At 37.1% G+C, this 23,182-nt stretch overlaps 2 protein-coding genes across 8 annotated transcripts; one reads left to right on the forward strand and one right to left on the reverse strand.

Moving 5' to 3' along the window:
* LOC129722014 (AT-rich interactive domain-containing protein 2) lies at positions 1–19,777 on the reverse strand. Of its 7 annotated transcripts, none has more exons than XM_055675193.1 (10): positions 19,443–19,777; positions 17,211–19,389; positions 12,423–12,875; positions 11,694–12,134; positions 2,530–3,642; positions 1,616–2,060; positions 735–1,090; positions 414–671; positions 257–348; positions 1–199 (listed from the first exon to the last, which is right to left on the reverse strand). In XM_055675193.1, the coding sequence occupies exons 1-10, from the start codon at positions 19,646–19,648 to the stop codon at positions 85–87; spliced, it is 5,658 nt and encodes a 1,885-aa protein (XP_055531168.1). In that variant the 5' UTR covers positions 19,649–19,777; the 3' UTR covers positions 1–84. The 7 variants fall into 7 exon arrangements, with proteins under 7 accessions (XP_055531168.1, XP_055531164.1, XP_055531162.1 ...); XM_055675189.1 differs by having other exon boundaries at positions 1,256–2,060; positions 19,443–19,776; XM_055675187.1 differs by having other exon boundaries at positions 735–2,060; positions 11,694–12,131.
* On the forward strand, positions 13,563–17,096 carry LOC129722015 (uncharacterized). The gene is made up of 3 exons (XM_055675194.1): positions 13,563–13,872; positions 14,002–15,626; positions 16,796–17,096. The coding sequence occupies exons 1-3, from the start codon at positions 13,678–13,680 to the stop codon at positions 17,046–17,048; spliced, it is 2,073 nt and encodes a 690-aa protein (XP_055531169.1). The 5' UTR covers positions 13,563–13,677; the 3' UTR covers positions 17,049–17,096.
* Positions 19,778–23,182: the final 3,405 nt, after the last annotated feature.

Here is a 23,182-nt window from a genome sequence, read left to right on the forward strand (position 1 = left end):
GATTGCCTAATTTGCGAAGTTTATTTTCATGTTGCTTACGATAATGAAAATACTTTTTTATAAAAAAGCAAATATCAAATGTTTTTAAAAATTATGCTGGGTGTCATTCATTTCGAACAACACTTGTGAGATTGTGCGGCTAGATTCTACATTATTCATTGCCATTCCAGCAAGGTGTGGTTCGTATGCTCTTAAATTCCTGAAATGAAATTAAATGTATAGTTCCACGATACAGGTGGATAAATTTTCAGATTACCTTCTTGCTGTGTTGTTGTATACCACGAGATTTCTCAGTATAAGAGCTGAAGTTAAACGAATGCTTTTAGTTACCGGTCCCTCGATATCATCCTAAAATGAAAAACATTTGTAAAAAATTATATTCGTCCTTGGAGTAATATGCCAGGTTCAATTACCTGAAATTCTCTAGCATTCGTCCAATCAGTTGCATGCCGTTTAATAGCATGTAGTGCTGCTGGACCAGCTGCAGAAAGATGACCAGGACCTTGATGTACAGCTGCACTCGAGGGTTGCGTAGAGCTCTCTGAGGTCGTTGATGAAGCTGAAGATCCCGGAGGCGTAGCAGCCGCCGATTGTCGAACTAGTGTTACCGGATATGCTTGCTGCGGTTGTTGTGCACCAGTTAATCTTCGTTGAACTGCTAGTTTGAAGGACTACAAAAAAATGATACGCGTTAAATAAACATGAGTGATACATTAGATAATGTTTTAGTTTACCTCACTAGTACAATGCCGGTCGAATAAGTGCGTCATTAGGGAGAACCTTTTTCGTGGGAGATTGTCGCATAAATTTGGTCCCACTCCCCACTGACAATAAATATCAGCGGTTGAGTCTACTGTATCGGGACAATGCACTGCGCATGCGTGCATGTAAACTTCATTTGCAGATGCATACTTTTTTCGGGGACAGCCACGCCAGTCACAAACCCATGGCCAACTTAGCTCAACGTCCTCGTCAATTGCTTTGGCCGGATCCATGGCGGGTATCATTTGAATAGTACTATTGGTTCCAGCGACAGGAATGGTAGTTGCCACAGGTGGAATTGGTGTTGAAACAATACTGCTTGTCGTAGCTGAGGAAGATGAAGTAACAGCACATGTTGCAACAGATGTGGTTGATATAATAGTGGAATCTGAATATTGAAGGTTAGATATTGGTGCTGAAGTTGAAGGTATTAAAGTAGGAGAAGGCGCAAGAGAAGTTGAAAGAGACGTAGAATTTGCAGTGCTTGTGATACCTTTTGTTGAACCACTAACGGACGTAACAATTGGCCCAGTCGCGGATGCTACTGTTGTTTGTTGTACTTGATTTGATTGTTTGATGTTTGCATGGGTTTGAATGACTGGTTTTGAAGCTTGTTGGGTTGGTTGTGATTTTGAAATTGGGGTAGAAATTTTTTGCTGAACTACTTGTATAATCTGCTTTTGGGGTGTGCCGGAAGAGGACGGTTGTTGTTGAACTATGATAGTTTTAGTTGGGAGTTGTCCAATGTGCTGTTGCTGTGACGAATGTGCCGATTTGGTTGCTGATGTTTGTAAGGGATTTGTTTGAGTTACAACTTGCTGTTTTTGAACTGTTATTATTTGTTGATTCTGACCCTGTTGAACTTTTTGTTGCAAAACCTTCTGTCCGACAAGTTGTTGTTGCGTAGCTGGTTGTATTATTTGCTGTGAAATTATTTGTGGCTGAAGTTGTTGCGTTGATGGGGATTGAATGACAATTTGCGATTGCTGGGGTTGTTGCTGTGGTTGTATCATAATCTGCTGTGTTTGCTGGGCAGACGTCAATTGCTGAGGTTGTTGAATGATTTGAAAAGTTTGCGATCCGCTTTGATGCAAAATTTGCTGAATTTGTTGATTGCTGGTTTGTTGCTGTTGTTGCGGTTGACCCAAATGGGTTTGAATCAATTGTGTTGTGGGTTGGTTCGTTTTAATGATCTGCTGTGTGGGTCCTTCAATACTGATTGTATTTCCCTGTTGATTAGTTGTAATATAGATTGGTTTTTTCTCCACAACTTGACCACCAGGTGAAGCAAGTATTGTCTGTGAAATGTAGAATATCAAAAATTGTATATTAGGTATTTGAGATTCACGTTTTACACTAGTTTATATAGGCAGCTATGAAAATTTTACCGATTCCATCTTTTCGTACGCTTTGTTATAGACTTGCAATTCGGATAGATCATTCCATTTTGGTTTTTACGTTACTTCTAATTCATTAATTTCAAACCTATTTGCAACGTCACAAATGTGCAATAACTCAAGCTAATGTAGTGACCTAAACACAATTTACACGTTACATACTTTTAGCATATTCAACCAGATAAAATGGTTACAATTTTTAACTTTTTGTTTTTCAAAAAAATAAATTCAAAAATTAAAAAAACTAACAACATAAACGAATTATGTTGAACGGGCAACAAAATGAACAAAATAATGGAAGCAACGAAGCCCGTACTCCAGTGAAGCTCATATATATTATAAAAAATATTTATTGTCTGCAGATAATTACCTGATGTTGCACTTGCCGAGGCATCTGCGTCATAATGATTTGCTGGCCCTGTTGGTTGACGAACACTTTTTGCGGTACTTGAGACGATCCTTGCACAAACTGTTGGGTCTGCATTTGAGAGGTCGTGTTTTGGGCCGGCTGCTGTTGAAGAATAATTATTGTTTTCTGTTGAGATCCGTGCTGAGGACTTTGAGTTAAAAGAACTGTCTGTTGAATTTGAGACTGTGGTTGCGCTTGTTGGGCTACGACATAAGTTTGCCCTTGTGGATTTGTGGCGAGTATGTATTGAGTAGGCTGCTGAGGGTTGGTGATAACAGTCGGCTGCATAACAGGGGCCGTTTTCTGTAACTGAATTGGATTTTGATTGTGTTGCAAAATCACCGGGACCGTTTGATAACCCGTTTCCGTTTTTATAGTTGCTGTAGTTTGAGCAGTCAATTGTTGACCAGTACCACCAGGTGATAGAAGCATTTGCTGTGGATTGTTCGGGTTGACAATAATTTGCCGTTGCATAGGAACTGGCATCGTAATCACTTGCGTTGGAGCTGTTTGTACCTTCATTTTAGGCTCTTCTTTTGTGATTTTCATCTCGATATCCTCTAGATCCTCATCGGCCAGAATAGACCCAGCTAGCTCAGCATATAAATCTGCCGCCTTTGGAGTAACTTTAACATCTTCTACGTCTATTAAATCCAATTTCTTCGCAGGAGGATCGGTGCACTCGACTTCACTCTTGCGTTTCACTGTTGTCTCACCAATGGAAAACATCGGAGGATCATTGGTTTGCTTATCTAATAGATCAGTGAGCATCTTGTTGTTCGTTATGGGCTTAATAATCGTTCCTGTTAACTGGCTTAGGGGTGCCAATGGCGGTGGGTTAGCTTGAACGTGTGCAGACTCCATCTCCTGAGAATTTGTTGCCGTTATAACAGTGTTGGTTGGAAGAGTTCCTGGTTTGATAGAGATAGTAGAGTTTCCAACCTTAATATTGGTCAGATTGTTGGGATTGTTTGAAGTCACTACAACAGAGCTATTAGGATGTTGATTTTCTCTCGTAGTAGACGATGATATAGTCATTTGCTTTTGTTTCAATAGTTGTTGACGTTGGGCAACCTAGTGAGAAAAATAAACAGATATTATTCTTGTTTAGCATGCAACGCTCATTCAATTACTCACACACACACATACACACACAACAAAATGTAGCATGCTCAATTAATAAGAAAAAACAATGTATCCGAATATCTAGCAACCGAAATATATATCAAAATATATTTCAAAACATGAAATATAGCCAAACGCATTGTAGAGCCAAATCAGCATTCTCATAGTAAAGCTTAATGAAAAAGTAAAAAAACCCTTTATATATAGGGAAAACCATTCCTCAAATACCAACGAACGAGTTGAGCGCATAGTTTTTCACCAAACCTGAACCCGAACCTAATTAACTGATCTTTTTAAAATATGTCACATGTAGGGTAGCGAACGGTTTCGGCAGTGGTTTTCCTCGGCAGGTTTCTCCATAAGATTGCTGCAAAAAACCACTGCCGAAGCCGTTCGCGTAGTTGACTTTGTTTTTTTTTCAGCTCAAATTGAACGTTTTTAACCGCTCTACAGTTCGTTCTTTGACACCAACTCTCTAGCTTTAGTTTTTAGGAAATTATCATTTTAATGCGCTTGGTGGAGAACCTTCATCAACATAAAACTGGCAATCAAACTTGTTGCAAACCCTCTTTTCAAAGATCTGTATTTTTTCACGAAAATAGCGCGTCGTTAGCTAAACATTGATGCTTGTTTGAATTTGGAGAAATAAAGACTAGAATCATGGACCAAAAATGCCTCATTTGTGGAGACTCTTCTCACAAAAAGGACAATTGTCCTGTGAAAGAGAGTAAAAATCTCCGCTGTGCGAATTGTAACGGCAGCCAAACTTTTATCAATGCCCAGTCCGTTTAGCAATTGCTAAGGCAAGGTAAACAAAATTCAATTTCCCACACAAAACAAACTTCAAAACATATTGGTAATTCCCCGATTGTACCGCCTAATTTTTCTACTCCTGTACAGCATAGAGATGGTCGTGGTTTTTTTTCAAACCCGTACCCGACCCGAACCCGAGATTTTTTTTTCGATCAAACCCGAACCCGACCCAAACCCGAGAATTTTTTTTTTTCGATCACACCCGAACCCGACCCGAACCCGAAAACTTTATTTTTGGGAAACCCGAACCCGAAACTGTGAAACCCGAACCCGCGATTTTTTTTAGGGGTTAAATTTTTTGTACCAATTTGAGGTTGCCCAGAAGCTTTGAGCCTCGAATGGTATTGAAATGTTAGTGATTTTTAAAGTTGCATGAAATTAAACATCATTATCTTATGAAAATGCTTATTTGATATAGTCGGGTTTCAGGTTTTCAGACCTAAACCCGAACCCGAAAATTTTTTTCACCCAAACCCGAACCCGACACCTTCAAAAATTTTCAAACCCGAACCCGACGCTTTCGAAATTTTTCAAACCCGAACCCGACGGGTACGGGTCGGGTTTGAAAACCCGACCATCTCTAGTACAGCAGGTAGTTTGAACATTACTCCGCCTAATGTGAGTAGTTCGAAAATGACCTTCAATATGGGGGGTAAACGAAAATCGGTAGAAAACAAAAACACATTGATTACCCCAGCTAATATTACTACCGAAAATATTTTTTCTAATGTCAACTGCCTAGGGCCTTTTACGGCAGGTAAACTTTCTTATCTGCAACAGGCAATGTTCGATCTTATGAACGCCATGTTGCAGGCAATTCCATGTTTGAAGTAATTTAAACTGGAACAAATTTTACACTCAAAATTGTTTCTTAATTTAAAATTTAACAATGATTGTAAATAAATCAATCAAAATTTTAAACTGGAATGCTGGCTTATTAAAAGCCAATGAGAATGAGCTTTTTAATTTTTTAACAGTAAATAATATGCACATTGCAATTATAACTGAAACATTTTTGAAGCCTAACATCAAATTAAAATATGATCCCAATTAAGTGGTTTATAGATATGATAGGATTCGGGGTTCCGGCGGTGGAGTTGCAATTGCAATCCATCGCTGAATCAAACATCGTGCTCTTCCCCATCTTGAGACGAAAGTTTGGAAACTGAAGTTCAAACTAAACTTGGGATTTTATTTATTGCCGCAACATAGTTACCATTCCAATGCACATGCGAGCACAAAAATTATTTTAAAGGTGATTTACAAAAGCTCACCATAAATCGTTCAAATTTTTTTATAATCGGCGATTTTAACGCTAAACATCCGCGATCATGAAATAATTCTTAGAGTAATTCCAATGGCAAAATTTTATTCAATGATTGTTTCTCAGGATACTATTCTATTTTGTCTCCGAATAGTCCTATATGTTTTTCTTTTGTAAGAAATCCATCAACAATCGATTTGGTACTAACAGATCAAAGTCATGTACGTAGTGAATTAATCACACATGCTGATTTTGATCCTGACCATCTTCCAATAGTTTTTTTTATATCCAGGGTTGAAAGCATCCATAAACATTATTTTTTTACAATCCTTTCAAAGTTCTCCCTTCCCGCTTTTTGCATGGAAGTGAACTGTCAATCAGTTTATCAGTTAACGAATATTGTCAAGGCATCGGTGAAAAAGTGTTTCGGTGAGGTTCATTTTTTTTAGTGGACTGTTTGTTTCTCTTTTCCGCTTTAAAGTGAAGATCATTTGGTTGGATTTGTCGTCAAATTTTATTCCGTAACCGTGAACGATGCGCGCGATCTATTTCATTTGAGTATAACAGCACGTTACTAGTACGAAAATCTAGTGTATCTGAAAGAGTGCTGCGATCATTGGAAGTGAAAATTGAAAATGATTGGCTGTAATTTTCGAAGAATTTTGCTGGGGGAAATGACTTTTATCAGCACTGTCTATATCACATGAATCAGTTTTAAACCCTATGAGCTATGTGTTTAATTATCACAAGGCTAATTGGGAAAGGTATAAAACTCATATTCAGAGTAATTTCAATAATGAGCTGGATTTGCAAAATGAAGTGAGTATTGATTCAACTTTGGAAGCATTAAAATGTGCAATTATTGATGCCAGAGATTATTCTGTTCCAAAGGCTCAAGTGAAGTTTGATTCACCAATAATTGACGAAAATCTTCAACTTCTATCTCGTTTGAAAAATGTCCGCAGACGTCAATATCAACGTTCTCGTGACCCTATTTTTAAAACTATTTATAAAGATTTACAGAAATAAATTATCACTTTGATCACTTTGATTTAATTTCTTCTCAGAATGTTTTACCTGCAGAAATAATTGAAACTAACTTGAATTAGATTAAATCAATTATTGCAAATTTCAAAAATATGAGAGCACCTGGTGACGAATCTTAAACATAATAATCAAACATCTTCCTGAGAGCACAACAGAATTTTTAGTAAAAATTTTCAATTGCTGTTGCAAAATTGCATATTTTCCCGAATTATGGAAAAATGCAAAAATTACTCCAATTTTAAAGGCGGATAAGAATCCAGCTGAGGTTTTAAGTTATCGATCAATCAGTTTACTTTCTTCAACAAGTAAACTGTTTGAGAGAATTATTCTTAACAGGATGATGTCACACATCAATGAAAATTCAATTTTCGCAGATGAACAGTTTGGATTTTGCCATGGGCATTTCACTACTCATCAATTGCTCAGAGTTACTAATATGATACGAGCTAGAAAATCTGAAGGTTATTCCACTGGAGCTGCTCTTTTAGACATAGAAAAAGCATTCAACAGTGTTTGGCATAAGGGTTTGATTGCAAAATTGTCAACTTTCAATTTTCCAATTTTTATAATCAAAATTTTGGAATATTATTTAACTGATCGAATTCTACAGGTTGTCTACCAGAATTCAAAATCTGATAGATTTCCTGTCAGAGCAGGTTGTCCTAAAGGTTCAGTCTTGGGTTCAGTCCTGTACAACATATTTACTTCAAATCTTCCTGATTTGCCTCCATGTTCTGTTCTGTTCATTGTTCTGCGATGACACAAGCATTTCCGTAAAAGGAAAAAGTTTTCTTTGTCATATGCAGAAAAGTTTAGATATCTTTTCTTCCTACTTGCAAAAGTGGAAAATCTTTCCCAATGCTTCTAAAACTCAAATGATATTTTTTCCTCATAAAACTAGGGCTTCTTTCCTCAAGCCAAACAATAATCACGTTGTCTAGATGAATGGGATTAATTTAAGGTTGATCTGACAAGGTTAAGTACTTGGGACTAATTTACGATAAAAAACTTGTTTTCAAAGAGCACATTGAAAGTATACGAGCAAAGTGCATAAAATATACGAGATGATTATATCCTCTCAGTAACAGGAATTCCAAACTTTGTTTTAATAAACTTTTGATTTACAAACAAATTTTAAGACCAGCAATGCTTTATTCTGTACCGATCTGGTCAAGTTGTTGTTTAACAAGGAAGAAAACGCTTCAAGGATTCAGAATAAAATTCTGAAAATGATCTTGAAACGTCCTCCTCGGTTTGGTACACTCGAATTACATAGACTTACTGGTGTTGAAACATTAGAAGCTATGTGAAATTAAATTATTAACAATTTTCGACAAAAATTGTTGCAATCTTCAATTGCTGCTATAAGCTCTCTTTATAGCCAATAAGTTAGCAACTAAGTTTGTTGTAAGTCTACTTCCCTTTTTTGACAAGTAGGTTTAAATCCCTACTAATGATAAGTCCTAATTGCGAAAGCAAACAAACCTTAACAATTAAAATTAAAATTTTTCCAACAGTGGTGGTAATTTTTTATGGAATGACAAAGTTATTACACTGGTAAACGAAGGTTTTATCCTAGAGCTCAAACTGGAAAAATATGAAAGATTGTAGTTTTCAAACCATTCCTGTTAAATTTAGTACTCATAGCAAAGGTAACTTTCTGAGACTTAAATGAGTTTTCCCGTAAGCAAACATAGAAGAGACAAACCAGGTGATCAATCACTCTGCGGCCTTTCGACGCACTTGTGAATTGACTAGGGACACTAAAATTCACAGGAATGGTAGAGGGTTTTAATTTTTTTAAGGTAGTTGTTTTGAGTTTTGAGGCAAACTTATTTTTGCGTTTGTCGAATAACTTTGCCGATAGCTTCATACCAATCAAACAAACCGTTCTGGCTTCAAATATAATTGTAATTTTCAAGACCATTTTGACATGACCTTTTTCAAGAATGAATCTTGATTTAAAAAAAAAGTGTTAATAGCACGAAACGGCACCTTTAGTCAATAGAAATAACTGTGCATAGTTCAGCTAGATTGAAAATGGTCGATTGAAATGGTTGCCTTTTCTTGAAATTGCTTCCTTTAAAAAAACAACGAATTTTGTGAAGCATCAGTTTAAAAAACGGGCGTTTATTTAACAAAATTGGTTCTAACGGGCTACCGTCTGCCGGGGTGAGATTGAGCCAAAACGGGAAATGTTTGTATTTGTAATCACTTGAGATTTACAAAACCTAATTCCTCAAATTCAATACTTTATGAAACATGACATATTCATTCACAACTTAAAATGGAATATAGATAATATCAGTGAACTGTTTCGCTTAAAGAATGTTTCAAAGTACAGGATGAAAAACATGCGCAAATAACGTTATCCAAAAATGTCCCAGGGAAACCAACCCGATCAAGAAATCACAAGAACTTACTGCTCAGTTGGTACGTTAGGATGTCGTCTCCAATGTTATGAGGAAATATTATGCATTGAACCTGTGCCGGCTCAGAAAATAATGTTTTTCCAAACTGTTCACTTTTCGAGCCCTTTTGGGGTGAGATTGTGCCAAGCTATATTGAACGGCACAGTGTGCGGAATTCACATTCACGACAAAATTATATCAGTATACATCAAAACACTTGCATTGTTTACATAGGGTATGTTTTTTGTCCCCACAGCATAAGGTATGTTGTCTAACTATGGTATTCTTTGAAATAATGACTAAAAGCTTGAGAAGCTTACTGTTCTCAATTGTTAGATAGAAATTTTCAATTATTGATATTACTAATGGAATGTAACAAAATTTTGTACACCAATTCTATATAAACTGATGACTTTTAAAGAGAAGAAGGAGGGTTGTGGGTACGTTTCCAGAGGTTTTGAGATCTCCAATGGAATATACAGTTGTCAATGACACATAATAATTGAAACGAAAAGTCTTCTCAAACTTCATGTCCTAACGTTTCCCCTTTTTAGGCTACCTGGAGACGCCACTATGTGTATAGAGACTGTCTATAAGCCACGTTCTCATAACTAATTACTCTATGCATCAATTTGATCCAGCCATACATTTTTATATAATTCATATGATACATAGTTTCTGATCAACCCCTTAAAGCCCCTTAACAGTCCACGTTGTTTATGGTCGTCCCTATACCTACTGTTTTATCATGTTAGTCATGTGGATTATTCGTAGACACACTACTATTCATTTAACAGGTATTAAATTCAACTTTTTGTTTTTGGCAAAGTTTATGTATTTTTAGCAAAATTATAGTTTATTGTAACTCAACCATATTTGTTGTAGTTGATAACAAAACATTCTAGAATGCATTGGTGTATTTTGGATCGAATTCTTTGCTTAAATGTGTGCGTTAGAAGCTTGAGATCAAAAAAGCATCATTTTTTGGCACAATCTCACTCCGGATGACGGTACCTCAAAACCCTTAACTTTCGAATTTTATAAAGATTGAATACATGGTTCAAAAGTTATGGGAAGAAACATGTTCTATAGACTATTTAATCTCGCTCATGTTTCTCAGTGATGGCTGGACCGATTTCCATAAAATCAGTGTCATACGTTCAAAAATGTGAAAGAGATGGCTGAACCGATTCCCACAAAATTAGTGTCATATGAAAGGCCTAGCTGCCTTATAACACCCTATTGAATTTTACTGTAATTGGACGGTAACTTCGTCTGGATGTATCAAAATGTGAAAATCACGAAACTTCATTATCTCAGAAACTACACCACCGATTTGAACAATACTGTTATCAGATGAACGGGTTAGTTAAGAGTTGAATGATGAATTATTATGATTGAACACGTAGTTCATAAGTTGTGAAAAGAAAGTCATATTTGAAATTGAAAAAAAATCCTACTATAAATAATCGAATCCAAAATGATATTTCATCGAATGATATATAATCAAGTCTATAATTAATTTTATTGAGTCTATATATAATCAAGTCCAACCTCAATATGAGTACAGTGACGTTTCGATTATACCACGATAAAAAAAATCGCGTCATATATTTGAAACACAATTATGTTATGTTATTTGCATGTGTTAATGTATGATCATATGTGTTTGAATGTTATGTTTCAAATGTTCGGCCAAAATCGAACCATGCCAAAAAAGAACGGGTCTCTTTTCATATTTTTTTTTTTTTTACTTTTTAAGTGGCCTATGACGACCTTAACAGAAGATATGGCCATTATTAAACTAGTTTTAGTTTGAAACAGTTAGAGGTCTCGCTTGATGAATTTAGGCTCAATAATTTGGGAGTAACCTGAACTCAACGGGGACAGGCCCGCATGTGGCCTATGACGACCTAGATACTTGATCTGACCACCCGAGTGATTAGAGACATAGGACGATTTTTAATACTGAGAATCAAAATACCTTTCTTTTGGAGAATCAAATTGGTAAAAAAAACAAATAATTTCAAAAATATGAACAAACATAATCGCTCGCTTTTGGCACATGCCAAAAAACAAAATCGAACCGTGTCAAAAGTAAAACGTGCTCAAATCTAATATAGCCTGTAATCAGTCAGTGTGAAATATAAAACTATCGTAGTCCTACGTCAACTTCGCGGTCGTGTCTTGGATGCCACCCTCCTACTTTTTCTTGTGCTCGTTGTTGCAATGTTCAACGAGAATCATGAGAATGGATACAAAAAATAGATTTCAATAGAGTTATTAGTTCACATTCTTCATGCTTATCTTTTTGAGGATCGTAAATCTTACAAGTATTGGTAGTTATTAGTTACTATTGTACACGAACAGCTCATACAAACACGCTCTCTCACACAGGCAATAGTTATTTGCACAAAAAATCTATTAGTAAAAAACTCTACTTGTTGTTTTATCATGTAAGTTACCTGATGCACGTTAACATTTGATGCGATCAAACTATTGCTAATGGAAGAAGTAGAAGGAATGATGCTAGTGTTGCAAGTGGTAGTAGACAACAAACTACTAGTAGCAGGGGACGAAACTACGACGCAGCCGGCACTGCTACTGCTGGTAGCAGTGAGAAAGGTTTCGCTGCTCGTCACCGTTGTTACCTTGTTTGCCAACAGACTTTTAATAAGTGCCGACGGATTTGTAGTCGTTGAAGAGATCGTACCAGACTGGTTCATGATAGTGGTGGTTCCTGTCGTTTGCTGCGGTGGCTGTGGTGGCGCTATTACCGCTCCGAGCGGTTGAGGAGAAATAGTAGTTTGATTGACTACAATTACATTGCTCTTTGGGTCGTTCGAAGAATTGTTGTTTAAAACTTGTTGCAATATTTGAGCTGGTTGATTTGACTGCGAAGACTTCTGAAAACAAGATAATGGAATTATTTTCTTAATCTACAATACGCTAGCATGCCCTGGTTCAGGGTACTGGGTTGTGATCCCAAACATTCGTTTCAAATTAAAGAGGTTGGATGTTTGCATGTTTATTATAACCTGAGCATGCCAGTGATAATTAATCTAATTCTTTAAAAATACTGATATACCAAACATATAGTAATCAAAAATTATCAACTTGAAATACATACTTTGTTTAGTGAACCTAAAAAAAACTAAAACTACGTGGTTAGTCTGTTATACTACGATGCTTACACACACATTCGCCTGATTGATTACCACATTTTTGCCTCCAAGCTGAGTCACAAATATCTGTTGTTTTCCACTTGTGCTAGATGTCGTACCAGTTCCGCCACCAACAAGCTGTGGTGGTGGATTAGTGATTGGTTTGGTGGATAGTGGCTGTTGTTTTTGCTGTTGCGATGAAGAAGTAGGTTTCTGTATAACTGTCTGTTTAGTTAACATCGGTTGAGCTCCGAGAGGTGCGAGGTTAGACTTCGTGACGTTCGTTACTATCGAAGTTTTGCTGATCACACTGTTGACTGTAGTTGGCGTTCGTTTAGGTAAGTCATGATAAATTATGTTAGGATTTCCAGTGTTTGTTACAAACGGATTGCTCCTTTCCTCAGCATGCTTTAGTAGACTAGATGTTTTATTAAGCGTGTTATTGCTACTCGTAATACCTGAGGGTTTGTCTAAGGTTGCAGTCTAGCACACGGGAAGCATGTAGAAAATACATAATCGGTGGATTGAACGACAATTAGTTTATTAAACATACATGTAAGAAGCATTAAGATATGTTAGTTATTTTCGTGCATACGAAACTAACTGTTAACTGCAATGAGCCAGAAGATACTCTGCCTTTTTCGAGGTAGAACTTCGTTTTATCGCGAAATGTCAGCTTGATAACTTCAAACTACTGATTAATTTATGATAATGCTTATTCAGTATTTTAGAGGTATTCTAATTTCTAGTTCGTAAAAATGAATAAGCAATTGTAACGTTGTTGCGAACGTCAAGCTTCATAACAATAAAATAACCACTAAAGCTCCCGGAGACAGACAGTTGGGAGTACCGCTTTATTCATGTGTCTCACCCGGTTATTTTGTCTAAACAGAAAGAAAAGGTTAATAGAACACATTACGAACAATTTTTGTTTTTCGTCTAATGGCTACATTTTATGTATAGTAAAGTGGGCTGTATGCAGTGAGAGTGATATCCGCGATGAATTAATTCGTGTTTTTGTTTGTCATAAACATTTTGAAGTTCTGAAATGCAAGAAAAAATAAATATGAAACAGAGGCGAATGCCAAATTAGGTAAAGCCTCTTTAAAAACAAAAAAAAAATTTAAATATGAAAATTAATGAAATTCACATGTTTGAGCTCACTTGAAATTTTGAACGTAGCTTACAAAAATTGTGTCGCAGCAAGCGTGTGAATATAAAATTCCATTTTTTTTCAAATTATTCTATGTGATACGTTGGAAAATTTCCCGTAAACTTTCGTTTTATGATAATGCATTCAGGCTTTAGTGACATTGTATCACCAAGAAACCTTCGGAGAAGCCCAGTACGGGAAAGTGGCATCAATATGCAGCTTCAAAATCCTGGTCAGTCAAGTGAGTCAAGTAGCAGAACCAAGCCCCCAAGCAGAATTAAACCTCTAAGCGGAATAAGACCCCCGACTGGAATGAGACCTTCAAGCGTAATTTGATTGCAAAAATTCCTTCTTCAATTGCTCTAAGCATTTCGTCTCCAATAAAACATACTGGAAATCGAAATTCTTAAGCTATTTATCGCGTTCTTAACAATGAGTTAGGCACCTTTATTACAGTCCCAACTGCAACTGCCGCCATCAAGTGTACATATACCGAGAACAGCTGGCACTATACCCAGACCTCAAAAAGTAATCCCTCTGCCAGGAGCCCCAAACAAGCTGGCGGCTGTGCCCAAACCAATCAGAGTGCAAGACAGCACAATATCTAACCTACTACCTCTCAGCGCAGTGAATGTGCCGTCTTTGACTTTACTTCCAAAACCATCGTTTATGCAGCATGTTACACAACCGGAAACAGCTGGAGATAAATATGCAGCAATACCCGCATCAAGACTTGGACCGCCATCAAGGCTGCAACCACCAATACCAGGATTTGACTCGAAGAGGTTAAAAATACCCGAAGAGGAATTATCGGCGATGCCAACATCAAGACTTGCACCACCATCTAGGCTACCACCACCAATAACAAAAGCTGGTTCACAGAGAGAGAGAAATCGATCTCCTAATATTCCTGTGAAAAGGAGTTCGTCTCAAGCACCCAAAACACCTAAAATCAGTACTAGTACTGCGATCAACTTATCACTCCCTCGGACAGCAGTCAAAACGCGAGTAATGAACAGCGACCCATCGTCAGAAATATATCACATTGCCGGTAGAGATATAGAATTCGTCGATTGGGTACCATCTCCAGAGTTTCCAGAAGCGCGTCAAACAGAAAGAAAGTCTGTTATCCGGCCAGGCAAAGCACAAATTGTAAAGGGTATAACGTCTTCGAAAATCAGTCATCCGATAGTGCCTAAACGACACCGGTCACCAAAACCTAAAAAGGTTTACGAATTCGACGATGAACTGTCCGTTACGGCAGCAAAGCAGTTTGCGATTCAACTGGACGCTGATTTGGCTAAAGTTCAAAAAATGAATCAAGAAATGCAAGAACTAAAGCAAAGAGGATCGTCGATTTTACATAAAATTAAAAATATGTATGCTAAAGAAGGCCTAACCGAAAGAAGAACGGCATCACTAGATGTAGAAGAATTTCGAGAGAAATATGGAATTACTCAGAGTCCTAAAATGCGGCAATTATTGGAAGTTACTAGAGCTTTTAACCAAGACATGATTAAAAAGAACGATGTTCTTCAAAAAATGATAACAGATCCTCGGGAACAAATTTCATTTCCCGAAATAGCAGCGCAACATGTTCAACAACAACTTACTCGGCAAGAGAAAATAGACAATTATAAACAAAAAATTGATATTCAACAAGAATACCGCAATATGTTGGAGGAAAGAAAAAGAAAACACACCGCTCAGAAACCGTTAGTAAGACAAGAACAGGAAGAAATCCGAAGATGCCATACAGATACTCAAGTAAATAAATATACAGCACCAACCGAGGAAGAACTAGATAAACCTCAGGAATTGGCTGAAATGATGGAGTTGCAAGAGGCCGGTATACTGTTGACCGACACACCCCACAAAACGGTTGAGGTATTATTTTCAGAGGCAACACCAAGGGCGGATATTAGCTATGCTGTTGGAAACCTGGTAATTCCCAACGAAATTGCATTGGAAGAAATGAATACGATTAACAGTTTGGATCTGTGTACGGCTGAGGTTGCATTAAATGCTAATTCAGTAATTGCACCGGCACATGATATTGCCAAGTCGCTACTAGAAAACAGGTAATTGAAATCGATACGAAATCTGACGTATTCTGCTTAAAACTTATTATTTTATTGTCTCTGCCAACTTACTTTACATAAATAGGGTAAGCTGGGGCAAAATGGGTCACGGGGCAATATGTATCAGTGCCGTTTTTGAGCGTAAATGACTTTTTTGTGATGACACTAATTTTGCATGATGCGTAACGTATTTTCGACTATGTATCACGTGTTCATAGCTCAAATTTGCATATTGCTTGTTTTTGATGAATAAAATATTTTTCTCGCTAAGTTTCTTACGCGATTCGATTCATATTCAAACGTGAACTCTCGTCGTACGCTATACACTGGGGTCGCTTTTTACGCGATTGGTTGTACCGCATTTAAAAGCTCAGATTAGATATACTTATATTAAACTCATTTGATACCGCGTACAAATGATCTTTCGAATCGAGTAAAAATAATCCGCGTTATTGTAAAAATATCCCGTTTGAAAAAACGGAGAAAAAACTTCCGTTGTTTCAATAAGCCGACAGTCGAGAAGTTCTCCAAAATGCGACAGAATGTAAACGTCGAAGAAAATTTAACCCCCTCGGCGGTAAAACATGGACGGGATGGCCCCATATTTTTGTTATCTATAAAGAGAAGGTATTTTTCTTGCTATCCGTAAAAAGTTCATTGAGATTTAAATATAATTTTGTGCTGTTTGAAAGGGTGACCCATCTTATTTTACCTATTTCACAGGGCAAAAAAAAACAACCTTTTCTAAAAACTCTGTAAAAGCGAACCAACACTTGAATTTTCTCATTTTTTAGCGTAATTTTATAAAATATACATAACATCAAAATAATCATCTAAAAGGTAGACCGAAACTATCTTCAGTTACGAGATATTGAAAGTTTGGCTTAGGTGACCCATCTTGTGAAAATAAAAAATCTATATTTCGTGAAAAATGAAAACGAAATCATTTCAACAGCTTTTAGTGGTATTTTAATAAAGATTCTCTGAAGTAGGCTGTAAAAATATACGAAGTGGTTAAACTTCGAATACCAATTACTCAAAATTATGTTTTGGTGCTTGGGTTGGGTTTGGTTGCATTACGACCAATAGGTTTTGAAAGAATCAGAAAAACTCACTGCGATTCGTTTAGAACCACTTTAAGAGTATAAAAATTTGTCTTTTTCTTTCAGTCTACAAGAAATGACAGCTCAATCAATTCACCCGGTTCCACAACCACTTGATCCGTTGTATGCAATTGATCTCAAACTAGATCGTCCAAAGAGACAAAACCTTGTACAACTGCAAGGATCCTCGCAACCCTTTTGGTTTCCAGGATTTTACACCTTCTTTCCGGGTCCACCGGGACTTGTCCAAGCAACAAAATCACCAAGTGCGACCCTGCTAATGGCACTGCGGAAAATTCAACCCTCGGTGATTATTTAAAGATAATTGTGTTACTTAAAATAAAAGCTCATTGCAGTTTTGTGTATAGATTAGTAATTTTCACTCACCAAAGCATACTGGAATCTATCATTAATCATTCACATACAGCGTTTAGAGGCATTCTACTTCTATTTTAAAAAGATTAGTAAAACTTGTACTTACCGTAGTGGTTCCTTTTTGCTGAGAAGCTGCCCCCAGTGGCGATGGCTTTGGACGTAGTTTGATACCTTCGTAGTAAAAATTATTCTCTACACCATTCTGATCATTTTTTATCTGCGTTGGTCCTACAGTTCCCCCAAAGACAGTTCTCATGCAGCGTGGGAAATGAGCTTGCGGAACAACGGCTTTACGACCAATTTTTGCGTTTGCTGCCAAATATAGTTTATATACTTCATTTTGTTCAATTCTGTTGGACAAAGATGTGATTTCAAATGTGGCCTTTAGCCAGGCGTAAGCAAACTGTTCGTTTTCTTGAGACTGTTGCTGCTGTGCATGTTTGGCCGCTACAGTAATGGGAGCTGAAGTATGTGTTTGAGCTGGTGCGTTGTTACAGAACGTTGTTGTCGAAATTCTAGGGGATACAGGGGCTGGGTCACCACGACTAATGATGTTGATAGGAATTTGAGGAGATTGCGAAGCTGCTGGTCGTGTTACGCTTGTAACCTGAACGTTTGGAGGATTTGACTGAGCAGTTGAAGTAGCTGCACTTATTTGATTCAACTGACTTATCGGAGATGATGCAGGTGACTTTATGGGCACAGGAATTTTCGGTATCTCCGGCAGAGCTGGTATATTTGGGATTGGTATTGTAGGTTGTTCTTTCTGCTGCACCGTAAGTTGCGCCATACTAGGGGTTTGTTGATGACTTATTGAACCCACGTTTTGATTAGAGTTGCTAGGAAAAAAACCAGATATGTTTCCAGGGATTGTTTCAACTACTCGCATCAAGATACAAGCATCAGGACCATAGCTCTGTGCTTCTACCGTCACAAGGGAAACAAGAGTGTCGATTATTCCAGTCACATGCATTAATGAAGCGCAAGGTTTTTCTCCCATCGAAGTTAATGAATATATACATTCCAGTGTATACAACAAGAGCATAATATCGCTCAATGAAAGAAACAAACATATTTGCTCATATATGTTCTGATTTAAACATCGAGTAAGATTATCTTCATTGCTTTCCTTTTGTGCTATTTTACTCAGAATTTCTAAACAACTAATGATGACTCCACGGTCCGCACCTTCTAGACCTTCCGATATAGTTGACAACAAGCATCTCGTAACTGAATCAGTTTGTGGATCATTTATATCAATTTCAGCAGCTACGTTTCCCAGCATGTCCAATCCAGTGTGATGCAAGTTATTCCATCTAGCATTTGCGCACATAATCAAGAATCGCAGAAACTCTCGGTTAGCTCCTAAAACAACAACGTTTTCATCGTTGAAGCTTAAATTTCTGAAGATTTGAGCAATCTGCTGAACACGTTGTCCAATATAGTCATTTGTTCCCAGACCAGATCCCAAACTGAGAAAATTTCTCAAAGTAGCCATGTTCAATCTGCCGCAATCTTCGTCTTCTATGCTCTTATTAAGATCTTCACAGTAAATAGTCTTGATCAATTCAGTTGGATCACGTTCCAGTTTTTGAAAACAATCGTCAAACGATAATTCTAAAACCTGTGGTTTTTCAAAGAGGCAGTCCTTCCAAAAGCGCTGCAATGAATGCTTTCTAATATTTGAATAATATTCGTCAAACATGTCACGTAAAGTAAAATGGTTAAAAACTCCCCCGTGAGCCAACAAGACTTGCACTAGCTTAGGACATTTGTCTATTTTAAGTGTATGCTTGCTTTCATTCGACATCAGTGTGCACACATTGATGGCAAAATCCTGCTCGTTGGGTAGAGGTGAAAGTAACGAAAGCATTAATTTATCATATTCCGTTGGCTTGTACATATCACATGACATATTTAGTGATGCTCGTGTAGATTCCGTAACGTTGTGCTGCGAGTGATTGTATACCGCAGGAACTGAATGTAACATCCGTGCTGACCATCTGCGATTATGCCTTTTCTCTTCATCTTCATCATCAGCCGGGTCTTTTTCTTCACCGTGAAAATTTACTCGTTCATACTTATCTAAATAACGAATATAAATCTGCTTGACGGCAATCTCATTGTTAACACATCGTTTAGGAAGTTTCATCTCTTCGATTACTTCGTCCCAGTCTTCGCGAGCATTTACTTTCAACCAACCGCCTCGACCAATAACAGTAGAATAAAGTCGGTGCAAGTCAATATCTCGACCGCAAATCTTTGGCAATCGCAGAAATGGTGTTCTAAATAGAAATTACTATTAGAACAAGATCAATATGCAACCATACCTACTCACCCATTCTTTTCGTGAAATAACGCCAAATCTTGCAAAAAGCTAGCCTTGTCTTTTTCAATCATCGGCTTAATTCGAGACCGAATCCTACCACTGCCGGGTTCCTTGAAGGGAGTTCCACTGCTACTGTTTTGATTAATGAACGCGTCATCTTCTTCTTGCTGGTTACGACGTTCAAGCTTTATTTTATTATCAGTATCGGTCGTCATTGAAACAAATTGAGTCCTTAATAATTGATACCAAAGAAGCCTGAACGGAGATTTTTTCACTTTAGGCCACTCGCGGTGTTTTCCCAAGCTGTCACACTCATCTACTTCAAGTCCCCAACTATAAACTACCCTAACAAGGGTTGTTCATATTTTATCGACATCGTTTATTACCGGTTTTACCGTTAGAAAATATCGAAAATATCGTTGCTTAGCAGGGATGCCAGGTCATTTTTTCAAATATCTTCACGTTTCGAGAAAAAATGTCTTTCGACCCGAGATGGCCTGTTAACCGCCCGAAAGCTGGAAAAATTGCCGGCAAATCCAAAACTGTCGAGCAATAAAATAGGTCACCATCTATGCAAAATGCGGGTCGTAATCATTTTTTTTCAATGTCTTCACATATTTTTCAATATCTTCCATTTGTCTTCAAATACAAGGATGTCTTCACCGCATTGTAAATGTCTTCCAATCTGGCATCGCTGTCGCTTAGAGCATCTCCGGAGTGATTCGCGATTAGGGCGCAACTAACAAATCGTTTTAATATTATTGTTTCAGTTGAAAACCGAAATAATGACTCGCGACTTTCGATTTTTTAACCTTATACACAATGCGCATAATGTCGCATCTAGTGCGCTGTATAGCGCATCTGACGCGCAATACAGCGCACTAGATGCGACACTATGCGCATTGTGCATAAGGTAAAAAAATCGAAAGTCGCGAGTTGATATTTCGATTTTCAACTGGAACAATAATACACCATTGGTTTCGAGAAGACTTTATTATTGTTCAAAATGCCCTAATGTCTCAGCAAATAAAAATACACTGTTCGATGAAAAATATAGAAAAATACCGTAGTCATACGTCATACAGTCGTGCCTTTGATACAACTCTTCTACTTTTTTTTAAATTTTTTCGAGTTAACACCAGATTTCGACGTTCCATGCATTTCTAAGACATTTGGCATAAAAAAAATTTCAATATCGACAATTTGCATTATTTTCATCGATCAAAAAATTGAAACTTTGACCGCTTTGAGGTACGTGTTCCCGATGTCCGATCGAGCTGAAATTTGGCATGGGGACTCTATTCGGGAAGACGAAACTTTTGAGCCCTATCGCTAAACGATTTTCGAAGGTCAATTTTATACATCACATTGGCACCAAAGATAACTGGAACAAGATACCTAACTTCCAAATTTTTCATACATTTTGAACACGACCACTTTCCGACGGTTAGTGCTGCCATCTGATGACCTAAATTCTCATAAAATTGTCACTATGAGCAAAACCGATTTACCGTGCATAGTCCGTCATCGATCGTTGGCTGTTCAAGATTGTATTTGAAAAAGGTGTAGCAGTTTGGTCAGCTCGTCGCTTAATGATATTAATGATAATGATATTGTAATTTTTTGCACTTAAATGTATTGCCATATTTTTTGTACTTTAAAGTACGAAAAAAAGTGTGAAATAGACTGTCAGAGTGGGGGTTTATATTGAGGGGTTATATTTATTTTCATGTCCCATTCTACTGAAACATAAAGTTTGATATGTCGCCAGCCAAGTAACATGGGAGTCCCGTTTATAATTCTCGAGTGTCTTCATATCACAGAAAATGTCCCCTGGGAAATTGTAATTTAAATAGTGTAGATGACACTTCCGAAAGTAACGAGGACATAAATTATGTACAACATTCTAATCAACGCTATATTATCATTTATAAACATATCATTTTCTCACATTTTCGGTTGCTGTAAAAAAGAACAGAATATACAAACCCAATACTTATTCATATGAATATGAAGCAAATGTTATGATTTTTATGTAAAGTAGCACAATAAACTTTAGCTAATGTGGTTGGTGTCAAGCAATGACAAGTTAAATTGAACTTATTGCTACTAGTAGCAGAGCGCAATGACTTGATGTCGCTCTTAAGGAGGTAATGCCACCTGCCAATAGAATATGAGACGATTTCCAAGTGCTTCCGGAGCGGTTTTATTGTTATTATTATGATTGCCTTATCAACCTAGAAATTTCGCGTTTGGGTTTTGGTGGAAATATTTGTAGAAGCTTTATCGTTAATTATTAACTGTTCGGACCGAACAATGAAACCTCCTTGCAGAGCTGCGGAAAGTCAATATCATACTACTGACAATACGCCAAAATGATGCAACACCAGAATCAGCCAACTACGATGCATGGTTCATTACAAAAGAGTTTGCGATGTTACAATGATTCTCTTGGCGTCAACTCTCACTCTCATTTTTTTCTTGGCATCTTTCTCGATCATTCGGGTATGGCTGTACTGAAATTGAACTAGCAGAAATATCAAGTTCATTTTGACAGCATGATGTTATGAGGATAGCAAACATAAAATCAATGATTTTTCTTCAATTGATATGTATGATATTGATATATGGTCGGCGTGCGATCAGACCGAACTAAGCGCCGTTTTCTCAGATTGAGTTATTGACACCCAGTGGATATGAGAAGTAATAATCTATCTATTATAAAGTAGCGAATCGTTTGAGCATTTGATAATGATATTATAACAAAAAATTCTCTGTAACAGCTTGTACACAGCAATTGCGGCGGTAAATGTTTTTCAACGCTTGGTTCGGTTTGGCTGCACGCCGACTAGAAGCATTGTCAATAAACAACTATTACTTCGTTTTGTAACTGAGCGTATTTTAGTTTGGTACATTTTGAATCTGTATTATCATTTATTTTTATTCTTAGTAGAGAATATGCTTCTTCATAACACCAATTGTAATAAAAAGAATTCTATTAATATTTTTCAAATGATCTCATATCTGAAAATAATATTGCATTTTTATTTGTTTTTTGACAGTATGAGTTTATTAATTTAATTCTTGAATATTGTGCTTGTTGTAGGTTAAACTAAAGACAGTGTCAGTTCACGGCAAAAAATGAATCGCGGTTGGCAAAACAGGAAACTTTTAAATATGTATGGATATGTATATTTATATACAGATCCTGTTAAATTTTGGCACGGTTCAACTTTGAAACTGTTCAATTTCGGTTCGGAACGGTTTTGCTTCTCCTAGTTTTCATTCATATTTTCTTTTAACGAAGAGGATGGCCGGAGTTAATCGACTGGTTTCAGATATTTGGCCAGAATATGTTTCAGTAACATGGTAACGATGATTAAAGCAGTGCTTTGAAGTGCTTAAAATCCCACCATGCCTCTCATTGAAAAATGTAAAAATGCGGACCTGTTCCGGTTGTGTTCCGAATACTCGGGGTTGTTGTGCCAGCCCACCAAGCGACACCTATAACCACTGGTTTGAAATTATAAACCTAGTTCATTGTGGCCATATCTTGAGTTGGGATCGTCACGGACCGCAAAGCAGATCAAATTAAAAAAATCCTGATAGCAACAAACTTCAAGCTGGCACTGACATAATCACGCTACTAAAACGATTTTTGATATTCCAAAAATCACCTTGATTTGCATTGCAGTGATATTTCCCAGTGAACTCTGTATATTCACGACGATTGACAATGCGAACCCGAA

This window comes from Wyeomyia smithii, chromosome 2 (assembly GCF_029784165.1).
Source record: "Wyeomyia smithii strain HCP4-BCI-WySm-NY-G18 chromosome 2, ASM2978416v1, whole genome shotgun sequence".
NCBI lineage: Eukaryota > Metazoa > Arthropoda > Insecta > Diptera > Culicidae > Wyeomyia > Wyeomyia smithii.